Below are 20,795 nucleotides of genomic sequence, written 5' to 3'. Positions count from 1 at the left end.
ATTGGTGGGCTGAGAGTCAAGAAATGGAGGTGGCGAGTATAGGCAGAGCTTTGGGAAGATGAATGGTAAGGGGGAAAAAGGAGCCACAGGACAGAAAGAAAGACAATGTGAGGATGAAGCTGCTTTGTGGGCCACAACAGACCACAGGAGGGTTGAGGAGGTGACACTGGTAGAGGGATCACCCACTTGATTCCAGTGTACAGGGGGGACATGAATATGCCTGAAGAACAGTAGATCTCAATTGGTATTAAGTCCATTCCCCGGGCAGGCTCTGTAAGATGGGTGATTATAGTAGTATTAGACCACAATAACCATTTACAGAGCACATACTGCGTGCCATGCACTGTGCTAAGCACTTTTTACGGGCCAGTTTCTGCAGGCCTCACAGCAATTCTAAGAGGCAGGTGTTGCTATCGTTTTCACTTTACAGATGAGGAGACAGACTGTGAGAAATTAAACAATGTGCCCAAAGTCACAAAGCTAGTAAGTGGTAGAGCCCAGACCACGATCAGGTCTGCTTGACCACACGTACAGAGGCCTCTGCCAAAGGTGACGGTCGTCTGAAAAGAGTTGGAAACAGATGTTCCTAAAGAGGCTTGAGGCTTCTCCATGCACAGAGTTCAATGGGGAGCTGACTGGCTCTTCCCTGTCTGCCCTGAGCTCTACAGAAAGAGGACGGGAGTTGACAGTGCGAGAGGGCAGATCTGCAAGAGCCACGTTGAAACACTTGCTGGGAGGGGAGGTATGGGTCTGCAAGAGGGCTGATGGTAGAGGAAGGCTTGTGTGGAGAACAAGTAGTTTCTTTCTGGGAAGGTTTAGTGTCTGCAAAGGGGCCTGGCCATCACACTGGGAATCCAGATAAGCAGACTGTGGCCATGATATCCTGCCCCTGAGAACAGGTGTTCTCAAGACAGAATCCTTGGCCTCTCTGGAAGCGTATGTATAAGGTTTAGGGTAACTTCAAAACTCCTGAAATTGTGTGGAAGGTCGTGCAGTAACAGATCTCTGGCAGAGAGGCTTTCGTCAGATGCTCTGAGAAGAACCTGTCTCTGCCTTGGAGCCTAGGAGGTGGGAGCCTCCAGGCCTCAAATGTGCTACCAGAATTTAGAGACAGAAAAAGAAAACGGGGTTGGAACCATACACATGAGACTCTTCTTGAGACGGTCGGGCTCATCTCTGCTCCTTGCTCACATCCCTTCATGCCCCATTCAGCACACCCTGATGGGAAACCCCTCCCCAGGCAGCCCACCTGGATCTTTTCTTGGCGACGCTGCTGCTCGGCTATCTTCCTGGCCAGAGCCAGCTTCTTGGCCCGAAGCTCCCTGATGTCATTCTCGCCCCCGCTGCCTTCAGCCTCTGAATCTTCTTCAAAGTCTTCAATCACCACATCCTCCTCCTTTGGGTGGCAAAACAGGCAAGGCGACAGAGAAGACTGTGAGCCCGTGACACTTACAAGACCCACCCTTCTGTCCTTCCAGCACCCCCATTCCATGCTTATTCAGACCATTTCTTGCAAACAGCCCAAAGGTGTGAGGGGGTAAAGAGAAGCTGTCACTCCCTTCCCCCACCAAGTATTCCCTTTTGTACTCTAGGGCTCTTTCTGAATCCCAGAGTCATAGATCCACATGATAAGTCAATCACACTCTCTCTCTCACACACACATACACACACACACACACACACACACTTCCATGCTTATACTCACAGCTCTTCATTCTCCTTTGCACATACTCACAAGTCAAACTTTGGGTTATTTTCATTTTGAAAACACCAAAGGGGAAAACAACAGAGAGTTAAATCGCCCAATTTAAATCTAATTCATGTTAATGATCTGATAGGAATCAATTCTGGCCAACAGCTGGGAGTTAGGGGTGGAAGCTCCCTTGCCCCAGACAGCACCAGGGAGCAGATGCTGCAGCTCAGCAGACCTTGCCCTGGTTTCTTTTTAAAACCACAGCCTGGTGGTGTCAGGGCTGCTGGGCCCCCTTAGAGGAATTCACGTGACATGACCTTGCTCAGCTGCCCTACCAGAGACTGGGTAGGCTGGAAGATAGCTGGCTAGCTTATGGAGTCTCCTGCCAGGCTTGTGGAGCCTTCCCCAGGGATGGCACCTCCCTGCTTGCAGCTTTAGCTCAGAAGCCACTGCTCCCTGGGTGGTCCCAGGCTCCATTCCTCACTCTCTCACTTTTGGCCTTGGTCAGGAGAGAACATGCAGCTGCCCAGATGCTTTCTTTGAGGGACAGGGTTAGCATGGGTAGTAGGGAGTGATTCAGTAGGAGAAGATTCCTATGTTTCTAACTGGATGATAATAATGACAGCGATTATGACAATAATGGCTACCATTTACTGAGAGCTTAGTATTGGCCATGGACAAGGCTATTTTTCATGTATTAACTCATTTAATATTCACAATGGCCAGTGAAACAGATGCTATTGTAATCCATATTTTATAAACGAACAAACTGAGGTTTAAACAGTTTGCTCAAGGTCATAAAGTTAATAAGTGGCAGAGCAGATATCCGAACTCTATTGAGTTCAACTCCAAAGTCTGTGCTCTTACCAATAATACCAAGCAGCACAGGGGTGGGGTCCTGAATCTAGACAGTGAGCCCAGACCCATCCTTTAATGGCTCAGCTTTACCAGGTCTCCATAGGCTCATCCAGGACCTGTTCCATATGTGCTGTTCTCTCCTCTAACTGTTCATCTCAAGATGATATTCCAATGGATTCTCTCGGCTGAGTGGTAGGTAAAGTGTGCGGGTGGGCAGGTGATGCTCTGTCTTGGGAGCAGAATCTAGGGTGGGAAGACAGGTGTTTTGGTAGCATCCCTAAGGAACTAGACTGTTCTCTTCATGAAAAATGATGTTGGAAGAAACATCTACCTCTTCTCTCCCAACTAGCTTAAGTGACTCAGTCTCGTAGTCAGGGAAGAGGTGAGATATCACTATCCTAACGTGCTGTCAGGAGGCTGGGGTGCTGCTCGTAGTCACCACTCATCTGACAACCCACAGGCTATAGTGTCACATGGTTCACTTCCAGAGAGGCCCAGGCGCTGGGAAGGAGGAAGACACTACATATGTACTTCCTTGTTCGTGGGCTTAACCTGGGCTGGAGTAAGTGGAATAGGATGCCTGACCGGCTCATGAAGGAACAATGCCTCTGCCTGCTTTGATGAGGGACATTGGGTTATCATGGGGCTCGGAGTGAGCTTGACTGAGGTCAAAAGAGGGTCAGCAAGGCTTGTCTGAGGTTTGTTCAGCTCTCACAGCAAACGAGGAAGTGCAGGGTTATGAAATTACACAGATCAGGGCAAGCAGGGTTTCCCAGGGGCCACTAACATAAAGGAACTCAGGAGGCTCGTGGGAAAAGGAAGAAGTGGGCAGCATGGCATGGGTCACAACCTCTGTCTGGTTAATGACACTCGGAGAGAGAGAAGAGTGGCACAGCCAAGGTCTGGGACCGGAGAGCCGGTCTGTTCCTTGTAAAAGTGAGAGCCCCACCCTGCTCGGGCAGTAAAGTTGGTTAGAGCATCGGCCACGTACACCAAGGCTGTGGGTTCCATCCCCATCAAGATACAAACAAGCATCAACCAACGGATGCACTGATAAATGAAACAACAAATCAATGTTTCTTTCCCTCCCTCCTCCCTTCCTCTCTCTCTCAAACCAATAAATAAAATAAAATAATAATGTTAAAAAAGAGTGGAAGAGTCCCTCCTTAGCCTTTCTCTTGGGCCTCACTTGCCTAACTCCGTTTGGCATCGCAGGCTCCGCTGGCCAGAGGACCTCTCTTACAGCATCCTGGAGAGCTGGCCTTGCCGACTCTCCACGGCCGGCCTCAGCGTACCGCGTGGGTGACATAACCGACTTAGCACTGCCCCACCCACGCTTCCCTACACAGTGCCCTGGGCTTAGATGGCACTGCTCTGACCTGCCTGAAGCCTGGACACCCCAATGGCTTCAGCAACTCCATTGTCTCCTCCCATGCGAACAGCTCATTCTTTCCCATTATTCCCTGCCCAGGTTTCATCTGGGGAGTCTGGAATCATGGGCGCAGCTTTATCCCTGGAACCACCTCTGTCCTGGAAGCTGAGCCCTGTATCATCAGGGGTGGGGTGGGGCACTCCAGCCAGTCTAACGAAGCCAGTCCAAGACTTTGCTGTTCTGAAGACTCTGAACCAAAGGTGGCCGCTCTATCACTCCTTCAGATCATAAACGACAGCTTCCAGCTGACATCTGGCTTCCCTGGCCTGTTGCTGATTTCATCCCTGCACCGCACCCTGCTCCACCAGGCGCTTGAGACTGTTGTGGGCCAAATGACTGAGCTGGCCTACGGGTGACCTGGCCTCTGGCTAGAATTGCTTCCGTCCCTTCCTTAAGTTCCACGTTCCTTCCCACCTAAGTCCCCTCTGTCTTTAACAATGTGGGGTAAAAAGAAGGTAAGAATCAACCATCAGGCACAAGTGAGCTGTGAGTGTATACACACCCAGACAGAGCTCCCCACACCCAGACACACAGCAGGGCAGCTGGCAGTGATGTTAAACACATACATGTGCCGACACTGTTACACACTCACATTTATTCAGAACCCACAGACAGCAGGGAAGCTGGCAGCAGTGTTCGACTGAAACTGACACACCAGCCCAGCACATACAGACCTATGACAGCAATCACCCCCAGAAAGATACATACATGCACGGTAGGGCAACTGACAGTGGGGTTTGGCAGGGGTGGATACACAGGCTCACGCGTGCGCACACTAGGGCGCGCGCACGGTCTGGAGTGAAGCAAGGGCTACAGGAACAACCAAGGGCAAACAAACAAGAGGAGAATTCCTTAATCACATCAGGATGTGCAGTAGGGAACGAGGGAGGGAGGGTAAGCCAGGGGAGGGGGTGATTTTCCACACGGGGCCAGCAATGTCAGCTCTTCCTGTACGTGTGCTAGAGGCTGGAGTTCAGGCCTGTGTTGCGCTGAGCTCCACACATCTATAAACTTGATCCTCAGCCTGAACCCTAACACCCCCCCGCCCCACTCCCTTTCCTAAGCCTCCAGAGCTGCACATTATTAAACTCTTTCCCTCCCTTCTCCTCCAATGCAACATTAAAAAGAAGCATCTGGAACTCGTAGCAGAGATGGAGGCTCTGGGGTGGGACTGGCAGGAAGGGGCACCAGCAGAGTGCACTCTTGAGAAGTTGGCTGGTCATGTTAACATCGACACTGCCCTGAGTGGTTATAAATAACCAGGGCAGAAGCTGAAGCCATGGGCAGAGCCGGGCTGAAGGGGGTGGGAAGGGGAGCCTTCCCCTGCCACAGCGGGCTCTTCCCGCATAGTACCTCATCTTCCAGTTGTTTTCCCTCTTGGCTTCCCATTTCCTTTCCCATGGTGTCTGGGACGGGTGCCACTGACACATATTTTCCACCCTTGAATGCCAGCAGAGGCTCTTCTTGTCCACAAAGGGCTTCCAGAAAATACTTCAGCACTGTGACCCTTTTGCAGTCGGCAGCAATAACCTACAGGGCAAAAGGGAGAGAAGAAAAACAGCATTTTCTGAAGGGGCCGACGAAGACGAGAGACACTGCTGATTGCAGGGCACACGGGAAATGTGTCGAGTTGCTGGACAAGGGAGACAGACTATGCGCGAAATGTGTGAGAAATGGTGGGTGAGGGCCCTGGGTGGGCTGAGGACCAAGATCCTCCTTAGGGCATCTCAAGTGTAGCGGACAACCAGGACCAAGACAGGTATCCTCTGGGGTTCTGCCTTTCTTTCCCTGAAGTCCTGATATTAAAAAGACTAAATTCTTTTAATTTTGGTATCTAATTGGTAGAAGGGCGAGTGGCTTTCACAGAATACAGCTTCCTGGTCCCCCCCACTGCTACTCACCATTCTCCTCCCAGCTCCCCTCCCTGCGGACTCCCCAAAGGAGGACTTTCAGCCTGAGTGCAAAATGAATGATGAGGGCTTTCTTGGCTGTTTCATTTCAGCCAGATCATTCTGGGCTTCCCCTGACGGGTTCCTGCTCCACCTAAGGGCTTCTCATACTCAGAGATTGGGGTCAGGAAGGAAATTGTTGTCAGGAGAAGGGAGACAGGCAAAGCAGGTGGGGGGTGTTTCACCAAAGCTCAGCTTCTGCAGGGGTTCACGCCATCCTGCTCCCGTGTGGCCGTATCAGCACATAAGCCAGTGCTGTCAAAAAAGCTGGGGCTGATTTAGCTGAAATGAAATTCAATATCTTGAGCAACTGTCAAATTTGTAAGTGTCTCAGACGAAGTTTCCATAGTCACCCTGTCTGGGGTCCTCCTCCTGCGAGACCACACATGCATGGCCTCACCTGCAAACCCATCTGCTTTGCTTTCACCCTCTCATGCCCTTTTCCTCATCTCTGGCTTCTGGGGTCTTCTCCCCCATATGACAGGGCACTCACCAAGGCAGAGGAGGGGCCCTGCTTGATTGGAAGCTTGGAAGCTGGTCAAGGCCAATCCACGCAGGGAAACACACTTCAGTGGCCAGATATGCCACAGGGTGGCAGCCCATTCTCATCATCACGGACTCTAGCCCATGTTAAGTGTCCCCTGCCCCCCAAGGCTTTCTCATTCCACAATGTGAAAGGGAATTCTATGTCTGTATCACACAGTAAACTACTAACTTAGAATCTCTCTTTGACGTCTGCTCACTATTTGACAAGTGCACTTGTTACTCCCTCACCTGGACAATATCCCCACGGTGGCAAAGACTACATCTTCTTAGCACCCCTTACCAGGGAGTGGAGTACACAGGAGGCTCACAGTAAGGACTGACAGGCACAGGGAAACTTGGCTGGGTACCACAAGGAGCAGAAGAGGCAGGTGTGATCCACATCCTCTAGGACACTGTGGAAATGAGCACCACTCTGCCAGCTGGTACTCCATGACTCCATTCTCTACTGCCATTCTCAGCAAAACCTGCTACTCTCCCTGCCTATGAGTGGCCCCTGCTCACCCTCAGCAAGGGTCCTGGATCATTACAGGCCTAAATCTCAGGCTAAGTACTTCAACCACCTCCACCTGAGAGGCTGACATAGCAGGTGCTCAGCTACCCAGAAAAGGCTTTGGAAAGAATAGCTGTCTTGAGCTTGGGGTGCCCGGTCTTGCGCTTACATATCCCTGAAGGAGGAAGGGAAGCTCCCCTAGGACCAGGGCATGTAACCATGGATTCCATTGCGTGCATTCAAACATGTGATGAGGAAGGTTAGAAATACAGAAGCAGGGGCTAACAGGCATTAAAGAACAGAGCTGAAATGAGTAATAGCCTGGCAGGCAGCACGCATAGTGGCCTCCCTGCATCCCCAGCCTCACACTTGCAGAGGAAACTTCTGCATTTCCACAAGACTGCCAGTTTCCTCTCTGTGGTCTAATTTTAACCACCTTGTCGTTACAGTGTGTGTCAGCTACCTGACCCCACTATGACCTCTGACCTTATGCCCCAGCTACTGCTTGCACTATGGAGAATTATGTAATGGGACCAGGACTTTCCTTTTCGGTGTGAGGCTGCTACTGCTGAGTGACGAGGAGGTGGGGATGAAGGGGTGTGAGAAACAGAAAAAGCCTGCCAGGGTCCTTGGCATCACTGGGATGGTGAGAGGTTATGCTGGCACCCCTGAAATGTGCAGCAGAAATTTGCCAAGAAGAGGAGAGTGTGCCCATGGTTGTGTGTGCGCTGAACAGGAGGGCAGGAAAATTCCCGCTGTTACAGCACAGGCTGGGTGGCATGCGGAATGGCTCAGGAAGTGTGCGATTCCTGGCCAAGAGGGAGAAAGGCCACACATGTGGACGTGGGACTCCTGGAGATGGGGATTTCCAGGGCACAGCGGGACCTAGGGATGCAGACATCCTGAGCCTGCCTGCAGCACATCCTTGGAGGATCAGTGGAAACTGTAATTCACGGGGGCTCAAAAGCAAAATGGAACACCCCTGCCCCCCATACGCCCTTTTTCATTTTCACTCATTTACAAGCACCTGGTTTCTTGGGGATTTTGTTTACTATGCCCATTAGTCCCCTCCCCAGGGAAGAGCACTCCTGGCTGATTCTCGAATGGGCTTTGATCCAGTGGGGTCTCTGAGCTGGTGCTAAGGGGCCTGAAAAGAATTCCACCTGTTTGGAGAGACAAAAATCATCCAGTTTTTTGGAAGAGTGTCCCTGCTCCTTTGCAATCCAACTGGCAGGGAGAACAGCCAAGGTTGTACAGAGTTTCCTTACACTTCCAAAGTGCACTGTGGGAGTGAGAAATGGGGGTCCAGCTATTTGGTAGATGGGGAACCAAGAGGCAGCAGTCTAGGGCTTGCCCAGAGGCACAGAGAAGCCTTCTGTCTGCAGCCTGCTGTCCTGTCAGCTACAGCGTTCCGCTGTATGGCAGCAGTGAGCCTAGAGGGTGAGGACCACAGTTCTCTTGGCCCTGGAGTTTTACAGATTTATGGGAATATTCTCCTAGACAAAGCCTCCAGAGCTTGAGTCAGGGGAAAAAGTTTAAATATGGTCAATAAGGGACATCATGATGGAGAAGCCCTTCAAACCACCCATGAGGAGCCAACTCCAAGATACTCTTTGGCTGACCAAGGAGGACTTCCTGGTAGGAGAGGGGTTAAAGCTGGCTCTCTGCTTGGAGAGGAAGGAGTCCAGATGAAGTCTATGACATAATCCTCACAATAGCTCTTTTCATGAGTACATTTTTCCATTCTATATCAATGAAAAACAGAGAATGTAAGTGGTATGTAGTATGTACACTGTGGCCCTGGGCAAATTCTAGACTCTCTAGAGGGGAAAGTGCTGGGCAGGAGATGTTCCTTCCTGGGCTGTTAGCCATTGCGCTGGTCGGGGGCTAGAGTGGGGAAAAGGGCTGCTGGCTAGGGAACACCCCAGGAAACGTGGGACCCAGCCCCTTCTGGAGGGAGACTCACTGCATTGATTATCAGGAACTCGAAAGTTAGCGGACAAAATGTCTCACACAAATCATTCCAGTTAGCTTTGAAAACAAGACTGGGGCTTTAGGTCAGGGAAGAGCTGAGAGAAAGGCACCCAGAGAAAGCCCCTTGCCCTTCCCCTGAAGACCATCTGAGGGAGCGTGCCATCAGCGGGAACCGAAACCTCTAGCTTCAGGGCTCCAGTTATCAGCCGGATCAGGTCCACAGCAAAGAACCAAGTAGAAAGGAAAACCGAAAGTGAGATGCGGCCAGGCGATACAGGAGCCTGGCCAGCACCAGGCTCAGTTCCTTAGAAAGAGATACTGTGAGCGTGCACCGGGTAAGTGGAGGCTGGACTTAAGGGGAAGTTTAGGTCTTGAGGAAAGGAGGAAGAGGCCTCTAGGTCAAGGGAGAAGAGCGAAGGCAGACTGAGTTACTGATCTGGGGTACCTTAGGGGAACAACAGATAACCAAGGAATGCTGTTCTCTGAAGACTGGTGACTCTTCACAGCCACTCAGCAGGGGACATGCCCAGCCTGGGCAGAGGTGCCCAGGCAGAAACAGGAAAAGAGACCTCAGCTGTCTTACGGAAGATGGGGAGGGTGAGAAAGAGAAAAGGAGTAGAGCACCAGGCCCCAGATCCGAGGTCCTCTGAGCTGTAAGATGGAACACACCCCACAGCAGCTGCGAGGACGGGAGAAAACCTGCAGCCTGACTAGGGAACAGGAGGAGGGGTCAGAGAGCTGAGCCAGGCTTCTCTGGATGCGGACTCCAGGGCATGAGGAGCTCCTCCATCTTTATCGGGTCCCTGTTTCCTCCACACAGTCCTCTTGGAAGGCATGAGCACTATAGTGACTGGTTAGATTTTGCAAAATTTCTTTTTCTGAACTTCGGTTTGGGGGAATCAGAATTTAAACTTGCATTATCAGCCAGTTCTGTTTTTTGTTTTTTTTCTGGTCTTAAAAAGCCTTCTATTGCTCTTCTGGTTAAAGAGAAAAATCACATGGGTTTCCCCTACAAACTCAGTTTACAGGTTGTTTTTCTTGTTTCTCTAAATGGAATCAATTATTCTCACATTTGTTGAAACCTTCAATCAAACTTTATAGCTTGTTAATTTTACAGAATGTCCTTAGAGCAAGTAAGATGCAGACAGGAAAGTGAAGTCTTGCTGAAATTATTAAGAAACCTTAAAATAGCCTACAAATCCACCACCAAGGCTGGTAAAATAGAGGCTGCTTGCCTGGCTTCTGAGGTCAATTAGCAATGGGTTAATTATCATCTTTAATGAGCCAAGCCTCCAGGATTGGTTACAAGAAACTGAACTCAGACTAAAGTGTTTTCACAAACTGGGAACCTCTGGTCATGCATGACTGCCCCTCACAGGAGCCTGAGGGTGGGTGGGCAATTCTGTAGTGGCCAAGGGTGGGTCAGCCTAAGAAGAGATCTGTGAGTGCAAGTTCAGATCCAGGGAATCCTCTGGAGCTGGGAGGACAGAGGAAATGGTTTATTCCCATTTCTGGGAGTGGGGGGGGCTTCCAGGCAGGAAGCAAACTCCAGAGGCAGGAGGGAAGCTGGCCACAAGGATGCATGATCACTCTGAAGACAGAGGCAATAGTTTACAACAGGGAGACACATTCACAGCCTACCTGAATCAGAACAAACTGGTACTGAATTGTGAGAGAGGGTCTGAAGGGCAGAGAAAGGAAGAACCAATGCAGGGGCTGAATGACAAGGGGGTCAGAGGGAGAAAAGACATGGGTTCTTGTGCCAGATGCATATCCTGACAACCCCTGGGCATATTGTCCACAGGGATCAACTCAATCAGCATTTCACTCCCCCCGCATCCCTGCTGTAGCAGGACCTCATTTCTATGCAAGACAGCTAAGCACAGATCTCTTCTTTAGTCCCTTTTGATCCCAATTTGCAGACCAGCCCTCCCTAATTCTATGGTTGGTGTGTGCTGAGGGGTCAATGGGTCACAAGATGAAATGCTAACATCATCGGCCAACCCATAGCAGTCACACAATTCCACGTGACTGGTTCCAACAACTGTGTTTCCTTCTTAGCGGAGGCAATGTGAGCCATTACCAATCAGCTGGCAATACACAGATGCCTGTTCAGAGTGGTATGGCAGCCTGTTCGCCCCACCCATATCCACTGTGTGCACACGCGCATGCACACACATACACACTAGCCTTAAGTTTCCTAGAGAGAGGTGCGTGGGAACTGGCAAATGGTTAGATGGGAAGACTTCGGGGTGGAGGGGAGAGAATAAGCCAATAGTTTTATAGAAGATACCAAAAGGTATAGGCCCTTGGCTACTGAGAGAGAGATTATATTCACACTGGAGAGGGTTGGGAGAACAGAGGAGTTGTGGAGCATACACTGGCAGTGAGAAGGTAAGTACAGTAGGAAAAAATGGGTCCATTTTGGGAAGAGGCAAGTTGAGGTAATACAGGGAGCTGGCAAGGACCTGGGCTTCATAGCCAGGGCTCTGAGACTTGAACCTGAGATCTTAAGACTTAAACCTGAGTTCAGGTCTTAACTGAAACTTCCTAGCTGTGTTTCCTTAGACAAGTTACTTAATGTCTCTGAACCTGTTTGCTCAAGCTGTTTGTGAGGTTTAAAAGAGATAACGCATATAAAATATTTAGCAAAGTGCTTAGGCCCAGTAACAGCACGATAAACAAGTGGTTGTTTTTCCCTTCCTCGCAGCCTCACTCTGCTCAGAGGTGGCAGGGGCACTCTGCCGAGCCCCACTGAGATGTGTGGGAGCCAGACTCTGAGGTGAGGAAGGAAGCATGGGGCTGGCACATGACCTGAGGCTGAGGGGAGAGGCCCTGGAATGCTCACCTGGATGCTGAAGCTGCTGGGCAGGCTACTTCGTGGAGGAAAGCCTGGCCTCTCTAGCTGTCCGTCTTCCTGATTTTTCTAAAAAATTCCTGGACTTAACCAGATGCATGCATACATTCTACAGGACTCTAGAGAGGCTACGGTTTGGGTAGGCATGCCACCAATGCATACATCAGAAATAAAAGTATGTAGGGAACACCACAACTGCCTTGCCCACAGGTCCTTCACGCTGGGGAGTGGGCAGTGGCTTTGTCTATATTAATGGTATCCTCATTAAATAAGACCCTGTTGGATCCTTGCTCCAGGTCTCTCAATACAAGAGAAACGATGAAAAAATTCCCAATGAGGCATTTTCTACCCACCTGTATTTCCTGAGCTTGGACATTCTGAACAAAGCCGGGTAGGAGCCTGAGCTTTGCTGGGCAGAGTACAGAGCTTGCTCTCCTTGAACTGTTTGTTCCCTCACGGAAAGAAACTATTCTCTTCCAGAGCTCGGAGCTCCGGCTGTACGAGCAAGGTGCATTCTTAACAGTGAGCACGTCACAGAGAGCAAACTACAGGCAGCGGTAGCCCGGGCTGCAGTCCAATCCGCTTCCCCTGCAGAGTGCTCTGAGAGCAGCCACCCACACGGCAGGGGTGAGGGGCGGATACTGGCACTGCCAACACAAGCCTTTCAGGTCTGGCTGGCTTCAGCTGGTCTGAAACCTGGAACATAGGCGCTGGGGCCCTCACTTACTGAACCAGCAGGGGAGGCTACAAGCTCAGCCCCTGGGGATGCAAGTCCTTGCGTCTGTCTCAGTCTGCAAATATCCACAGGCAGTCTGCTTCTATGCTGCCAGTTAGTTTCGGGCCAGGAGCACTGTATCTTGGGCTCTAGTTGCTCTGAGCCACATTCTTATTTGCCTTCTAGACAGGCGGGATAAGGAGACCACCCCTTAGGTTTGTGTTCAGGCTCCTTCACCAAATTTGTTCCTGGTTGCATTTATTTTACGTATGCAAGGGAAAGTGCCCTTCCTGAGACATAGGTAGCATTCAACACATTTAGTCAACACTCAACTCAACAAATAATTACCAAGTGCCTACTGTGTGCACTAGACACTGTTCTAGACCCTGATGATTCAGTAGAGAAAAAAAAGCAAAGTCCCTGCTCCAGTGTGGGGGAAAGGGGTGGGTGTCATAATCAGACTTCCAAGATTCCCTCAAGAGAGAAATAACCCCTCTTCCCTCAAGGGAAAAGGAAGAGGCAGCCTGAGGTGAAGACAAGCTCCTTGTAGAGACCTGGCACACTGCTCCTTTATTTATCCCTTTTAGGCAGAAGAGTTGTGAGGAAGTCGGGATCTCTACTACCCACCTGCCGCTCCTCACTGTATATTACTGCTCTCACTTCTTGTTACTATTCCCTAGTCCTCAACTCCAGGACCCAGGCAACCCTGTTCAAAATTCCCCTGCACGCCATTTGCTCCCCTTTCCACTTGAGGCTTTACAGATAATTCCCCCAACCTACAGTGACTTCATCTTTATGCAATCAATTCATTCCCTGATCTTCCTTTAAGTTTGATAAAATGCCTTTCTTTTCAAGAAATTTTTTATCTAGCCTGCCAGGCCACTGCCCACAAATTTTTCCTAAGGTCCAAATATGAGACAGGGACTATGCTAGACATCCTGGGCACACATGAGAACATGGTAGTACTTAATATCATAGAATTTTCAGTGCAGAGAGGGATTCCGCAGTAACCTGACACCAGCCTCTTCCAAATGCGCAGTTGCCTCGTCAGCATGTAAGGGCCAGGCCTGCATTTATTCATCTTCTCTGACCTCATTAGCGGCCCTCAACATCTTTACTACCTATATGCCACAAAGTGCGTTATTGATCATTTGGAGCCACCCTAAACCTCAATATCATCTCCCAGTGATCCAACCCTTTCTTTAATATTTCAGGTGAAAAGGATTCAAGACCACTGGGAAGCTTTTAAGACCACCATTATTTAATGTTTAAGAACCATGTAAATAATTTACATAATTACCTACTTAAGAAATTTTTTTTTCCTGTTAACTTTCAGTCCAGACCATGCTGTATGAGAGGTCTGTTACTGTCTTGAATCTACCAGGGGGCTCATTTCCTACTAGGGAACCCATTCCATATTTGGACTTTTCAAATAGGTAGAAATGTCTGTCCCTTTTTAGCCCAAATCTGCCTCCCAGTGCTTCTAATTCTATTCTCTGGGGCCACATAAGAAACTCTCATTCTGCTTCTACATGACTGGCCTCAAGTTATTTTTTTTAAAAGATATCATTTATTTTCAGAGAGAGGGGAAGGATGGGAGAGAGAGTGAGAGAAACATCAGTGTTAGAGAGAAACATAAGTTGGTTGCCTCTGGATGCCCCCATCCAAGGACCCAGGCATGGGCCCTGACTGGGAATCAAACCAGCAATATTTTGGTTCACAGGCCGGAACTCCATCCACTGAGCCACAGCAGCCAGGGCTGGTATCAAATTATTTGAAGTCGGCTGTGTTATACCTTCTCTAGGTTAAACAGTCCCCCTTCTTCAACTGTTCCTCACTTCAACAGTCTCCTCAACATCCTGCTTATTTTCACTAAGACTTTCACTGAGACTAATCTGTCTCCTACAGTGAGTGCCCACATGTGATCTGGCAGCAGAGAACAGAGCGGAACATCTCCTTCTTGTTCTCCTCTGGATACCTCGATTCTATAAATAGGCTCAAGTGGCACTGGTTTTGTTGTTCACCACCTTGCTCTACGCCTGGCTGGTTTGGCTCAGTGGATTGAGCGTCGGCCTGCGAGCTAAGTGTCGCTGGTTCGATCTTCCAGTCAGGGCACATCAGAGAAAGAAAACTCTGACTCCAAAAAACCTCCGCTGCCTTGCAGCATACCTCTTCAGGGGAAAGGCCAAGGGAGTAAACCCCGACAGAAAATCCGGAGCCGGAGTCCCTAAGGCGGTTTGACGTTGTAGTCAACACCGGCAACTCCTGCGGCGCACCTGAAGCCAAGCTGTATTGACTCCGTCTTTCCCTTGGACCCTTCAGCTGCGAAGAGAGGGGGGGTCTGCTGCATGGGCAACAGCAGACCCTCCATATCACCCTGCCCAGGCTCTGTAGCTTCAGCTTCACTGGAGAGGACACTCCAGCGTCATCGCAAGATGTCGATTCAACACGGGAGGAGACAGATACCGTGTCACTCCCGAGTCGGACTGCACAACCATTCTCGGGCGGTGCAGATAGACTCTTAAGAAGCTACACCATCGTCTCTCGAGACGGACGGCTGCCGACGACGACGACGACCTTGCTCTAACACCACATTAAGAGCTTTTAATCAACAAATCCCCAAACTGTTTTCACATATGTACTAATAATATCTCCTTCCAGGGAGTGCAAGAACTCCACTAACTATTCCCTTTTATAACATTCCTTCACTGAGGTCTCCCCACACTATAAGAAACTATTATTTAGTATTGTGCTGCATGCTACTTGCTATGTGCAGCTGACTTTTTGGATACAGTAAGATTATGCATTTATTCCTATTTATTTAATTTCATCTTGTTATTTAATTATTTTATTGTAGTCTGTCAAGTTCTTTTTGGATCCTAAATTTGTCATATGAGAATGTATTCTCTCAAGTTCATGACATCCATAAATTTGATCTGTTGACTGGTTTATGTGTCTCAATATCTTTCTCTCATTAATCTGTCCTATTTTCTCTCCTAAGGAAGCTTCCTGAGGGCAGGCACTGTAATTTGTACATACACACACACACAGAAAATCTATCTGCAACATACACTATGAGTATTTGGACAACGTGGATGACTCATCATGGGAGGTAGGTGGCACCCTTAGGATCTCAGGACAATTCAAGAGGACTTCGTGATCATGGAGGGAGTGCCAACCACTGTCTTCTATGTGAATCATATTCCTTGTGTTGTGCAACACAGACACCCTGGACAGACTCAGAGATGCTACTTTCTGTTTTGGGTGGTGATTCCCATGAAGTCTGGGTTCACTAAGGAATAGGTAGTCTCTTTGACAAGCTGCCTACAGAGTCTCTAGTTTGAAATTAGATACCACCAGAAGCCAAGCGCTGGGCGTATGACCTCGTGCTGTAAGTGGGGGCTGCTGACCCAGGGCAAGGGCCAACACATCCCAGCGAGAGGTGAGACTTATGCTCTTCAAAGCACTGGTGTTAAGCTCTTGGAAAAAATTATACGCATATCTTGAGAATCCCCACAGCAAATTAAAAATATAAAAAACATAAAACATTTGGAAATTATCTGAGGTTAGGGCTGAGGAATAAGGCCACTTTCAGGTCCTATATCTAGAGTCCAGAATATCAAAGGTGGCTAATGGCAGCCTCATAGTTGGAGACAAGACAAGCTTTGCTAACCAAAGTCTATTTGTAGTTTGAGATGAGATATAAATAAAGCAAGTATTTGGCACTTCTTAACACTAAAAAGCATTTTTTTCAAACTACTTGAATCAGAATCACACAGTGAGCTTGTCAAAAATGTAGATTCCTGGATACTTCTTTGGACTAAATAAATTAGTATTTCTGGGGATAGGGCCTTGGACTGTGCACTTTAAACAAGTCTTCCAGGTACTTACGAACACTAAGGGTTGACGGTCACAGCTTTAAAGGCTGAAAGGACAGGTGGTCACGATTTTGTTCAATTCTTCAAATTGACCAAATGCAACTCCACTTCAGCTAAAGTACAAAAAATACTACCTTGTATTTTTCACGGCACTCTTAGAATCTAGAAAATCTTTAGCACCTTATGAAGCAGTTAATTATTACATTCAGATGATAACAGAGTTGAGAAAACTAAAACTTGAGTAATTTAAATAAGATTTGAAGCCAGCAAGGACTTCCTAGTCCACTGTTCTTGCCAACTCATCAGAGCCCCTTCCTGGGAGAGCCCCACTACTGGGCCTTCTCGGGTGTAACAACAAGCCTGTTGCGTGCTCCATTCACCCTTAACAGTTACCAGTAACAGTGAACGGCTGCTACAAGCCAGGCACCGTGCCAAATGCTTTAAATGCACCAACTCATCTAAGCTCAACAACAACCCCATGAAGTAGGTACTGTCTTATCTCAATTTTACAGATGAGGAAATCAAGGCACAGAGTTAAGTGACTTGCTCAAGGTTATGCAGCTAGTAAGCAGAGGAGCTGGAATGTGCCTCTTCTCTCTTTTTTTTTTTTTAAATCCTCACCTGTGGACATTTTTTCCCCATTGCTTTTAGAGAAAGAGGAAGGGAGAAAAACAACAACACGAGAGAGAAGCATCGGTTGGTTGCTTCCCGTATGTGCCCGGATAGGGGATTATATGTGTCCGGACTGGGGAATGAGGATTGAACCCGCAACCTAGGCATGTGCCCTGATCGAGAATCGAACCCGTAACCTTTTGGTCACATGACAATGCTCCAACCAACTGAGCCACACCAGCCAGGGCAAGTGCCTCTTCTCTTAATCAGTGTCCAGCTGACATAGCTCTCAATGGATCCAGACCATTTACCTATGCTTCGGGCAGAGATGCTCACAACCCCCACAAAGGGAAAGGTCTACTATAGTATAGAAGAAACTCAAAGGGGGGCAGTGTCTCGTTGCTGATTTCTGAAGACAACTCCCTCTGGGCTGGTACACTTCTCTGAGGCAGTTGACATGCCACAGGGCTGGGGAAAACAGGGTCTAAAGGAAAGTTCACATCATGCTCTCCTAACTTGCACAAGTTATGAACCCTGTTTGCAAAATGCATATAATTTTGAAGATCTCTTTCCATTCTTACATGTTTCTATGATTCTGGGCACTCCTCTTGGAAAGGAGGAGAGGAAGGAGAGTTCACTTCTGCCACTGACCTTGATGTGGGGCTCAGCTTTGTCACAGGAGACAGTGCCAAGAGCTGGGCTTGGCCTTTTTGGAAGGGCTCATGGTTCAGAGTCTGAACTAACAGTGAGGCTGGAGACAGTTCCTGATGGAAAAAGGTGGTATGGGTTCTTCTCATATGATAAGCCACTAAGGAAGACTTGGAGGGTTTCATGGAATCGTTAGTACAGAGCTCCCCTCTGGCCACAGAGCAGAGGAAGAAACAGCAGACCAGTTTATAAAGCTCCAGAGTGGAAAATTTCTGTTGGTGTCCAAACTAAGGTTTTGGCTTTCTGTGAGGTTTGGAAAGACTTGGACCGATGTTTTAATCACCTGTTTAGTGTTCTGAAGACTCTTGTCAGAGGCCTCACTGAGCCTGCTCCAGCAGGCAGTGGGGGCGGCTGGCTCACGCGCTGCACTCCTTCTGCGCGCCGTCTCTTTCCCATGGCCATGTCCAACACCCGTAGCTCCCTCCAGGCCACTTGGAGGGTACAGGCCAAACCTGAGTCCCATAGGATGCTGAGGACAAGCTCTCTGGCTAACTTCTTACCAGGTCTGAAGCCAGGAAAGGCTCTTTAAGAAAAGCCAACCTGCAAAGAGGTAAAGAATTGTCTCTGCAAATCAGCCTGCCAGCAACCCCTTTGTGGTGGCACAGAGAAAACAGGTTTGCCTTCAAGGAGAACCACCATCTAGACATTCTGAAGGTACTGATCATGAAAGAAGTCCTCGTAAGTGAATAAGAATACTGAACAAACTCAGATTGGGCACGCTCTAGAGACAAAAACTCACGAGCAGTCAAGAAGCCTGTTACAGAGGTACAGGGTAGTGGCACGTAGAACAAGCCAGCATCTTGCTTCCTCTGCAGTTTCCACTGGTCACAGCTTCTTGATGGTGGACATATCCCATTTTACTGGGAAAGGTATGGTGGAGATAAAGTGGTGACTGATGGTTGCTAGGCTTTATGCCATTTCATTTGATTATGACAGTAATCCTGTGAGACAGAAAGAGGAAGAGGAAACTAAAGCTCTAAGGAAAGAAACATCCAGTAAGCGGTAAAGCTGGGACTTGAACCTAGATCTGTCTTACTTCAAAGTCTGTACTCAGTCCATTATACTTTGTAGTCTCTTAGGAAGGTAATGATACTTTTGGAGACAGGGACCTACTTAAAAGTCCTTTTTACTAAAGGACCCCACCCCCACCCCCATGCCGCTCAAGCAGCCCAAGGGCCTGCCCCCAGGACACAATAAATGCTTATGATGAATTTGCATTTAGATGAACACAAACCAAATGGGTGCTTGGCTAAGTTACAGGCAAGAACACAGATACTAAAATTAAAAATTTCTCAGAGCACCTGCCCTAAAAGGAGTTCTATCACTCAGATTAATTTCATTTCCCTGGACACAGTACGGGAAAGACCTCAGCTAACCAGTTGATGAGCTGAATGAATATAGGAAACTTGTCACTGTTGAATGCCAAGTTAAGACCTATGTATGAGTATCCCCAGTAAGTTGTCTGCAGGAGAGTCTTGAAATCTGGAAGTACTGTAAACAGGAAGGTCCATCAGAGAGCACTGGGGCAAGACAAAGGACATCGAAGCTGCCTCCTTCCACCTGGCACACAAAGGCTGCACGAATCCATCAATCCAAGAAACTTTTACTTTGCAAACAACAGTGTGCTGTTCACCTGGCAACCCTTGATCTTGGAGGAAGATATGAAGGTAGAGAAGAGAGAGAAAGAGCTAGAGAATTTCTTTCCTTCTCTTCTGTTCTTTCCAGGGGAAGCTTCTTCAACTGCCTTCTCTGAGAGCTAACTTCGCTTTGCCTGACCAGACCACTCCACACACGCCTTTGTTCCCTGCCCAGCTATGCCCAAGTTCAAGCAGATGAAGCTGTCAACATGGCTTTTAATGGAGCAAGGGAGGAGGTCTTTCAAGGGAACTGCTTACTATGGGAAAGAGACTCCTATAGTAGCAAATAGCACTTCACTGCCTTTCCTCAGTGACCTGAGGAATGTCCTTACAGAGGCTACAGTTAGATGAGAGAGAAGGGAAAGAGAGGGAGACCATGACCAGAGAGTCTCAGGTCCCACAGGAATAACTGTGAGGACAAGGAAAAAGCTGTCTTGTCACAAGGGCAAAATTAACCAGACCCATCTGATTATAACCGGGAAGGAGGGTGCTAGAATAATGAGTGGGGGCAGAAGCTTACAGCCCACTGCATACATGGGGGGATGTAGGAGGAAAGTATTTCAAAGCTGATGACAAGGCAGACAGGAAACTTACATGTCCTTGCTGACAGGAAAGAAAGAGTAAAATTCTGGGTCTTCTCTCATCTGCAGGATTTCTAATAGGCGACTGGAGTTCACCCTCTTCCCAAGGATGTGCTGACAGCTGGGAATACTGCCCTTCAGGTCAGGCAGGGCAGAGAGCTAGACCTCTCCAGAAGTTCACAAAGAAGTTCAGTAAGGACTCAAACCACGATCCAAAACACAAATGGGACTGCCATTTCCTGTTGGGTTTCCATGCTGTAAAAAAGTAGGGGAGAAATGCCAGCTACAAAGTGCTCTGTCTTCCGTGGAAAATGGTGTGTGCAATGTATCCGTTCCAGGTTTTGACTTGTAAATCTAAGTGAGAACTAGTTGCTAGTTGCTAGAGGATTAGAGTGTTAAAGAGACATTCAACCACCCAACCTGCCAGCCTTTCTGCTCACTGTCCATGGACTTCTAGGGAGCTGACGACAAAGCTTGCTCCGGTCTGTGTCGGAAGGGCAGCCGTGGGCTCTGGCAGCTCCTTCTGGACCCCATTTCACTGTCCTGTGTTCTTAAACAGCTCTGATGAAACAAGCCATCTGTGAAGGTTATTTAGCTTGGAACTGGGAGAGGGTGAGGATGTGGAAAAAAGTAAACTGAGCAGCCAAAGGACAGGGCCAGAGAGAGAGAAGGCAGGTGGCATGTTCGTGGGCCATGTGCCAGGGCCGAGTGGGGTGGGCCTGCAGAGAGGACTGGTACCAAGGGGCCAGCATGGGGAGCACTGGAATGCCCAGGGCGGTGTGATTTTGGCTCTAAAGTGGTGCTTTGCCTTTCTCCTTCAAGGGCACACAGATTCTCACCTGAGGTTTACCATTACAGGAGAATC

At 48.7% G+C, this 20,795-nt stretch overlaps 1 protein-coding gene across 2 annotated transcripts in view; it reads right to left on the bottom strand.

Moving 5' to 3' along the window:
- The window catches only part of SMG6 (SMG6 nonsense mediated mRNA decay factor), a 214,824-nt gene that overhangs the window by 16,840 nt on the left and 177,189 nt on the right, over nucleotides 1–20,795 (bottom strand). The window contains exons 14-15 of one of the 2 annotated variants that reach the window (XM_090257748.1): nucleotides 5,337–5,513; nucleotides 1,250–1,396 (exon numbers count right to left, since the gene is read on the bottom strand). In XM_090257748.1, coding sequence (XP_090113874.1) covers nucleotides 1,250–1,396; nucleotides 5,337–5,513 — 324 coding nt within the window. Of the gene's footprint in view, nucleotides 1–1,249; nucleotides 1,397–5,336; nucleotides 5,514–20,018; nucleotides 20,186–20,795 lie in introns of those variants that run through there. The other variant, XM_090257749.1, reaches the window with a different exon arrangement.

This window comes from Furipterus horrens, unplaced genomic scaffold (assembly GCF_987537825.1).
Source record: "Furipterus horrens unplaced genomic scaffold, mFurHor1.1.pri manual_scaffold_11, whole genome shotgun sequence".
Lineage (NCBI taxonomy): Eukaryota > Metazoa > Chordata > Mammalia > Chiroptera > Furipteridae > Furipterus > Furipterus horrens.
Note: the sequence above shows the minus strand (reverse complement) of the source record. Positions and strands in the feature narration are given on the sequence as shown.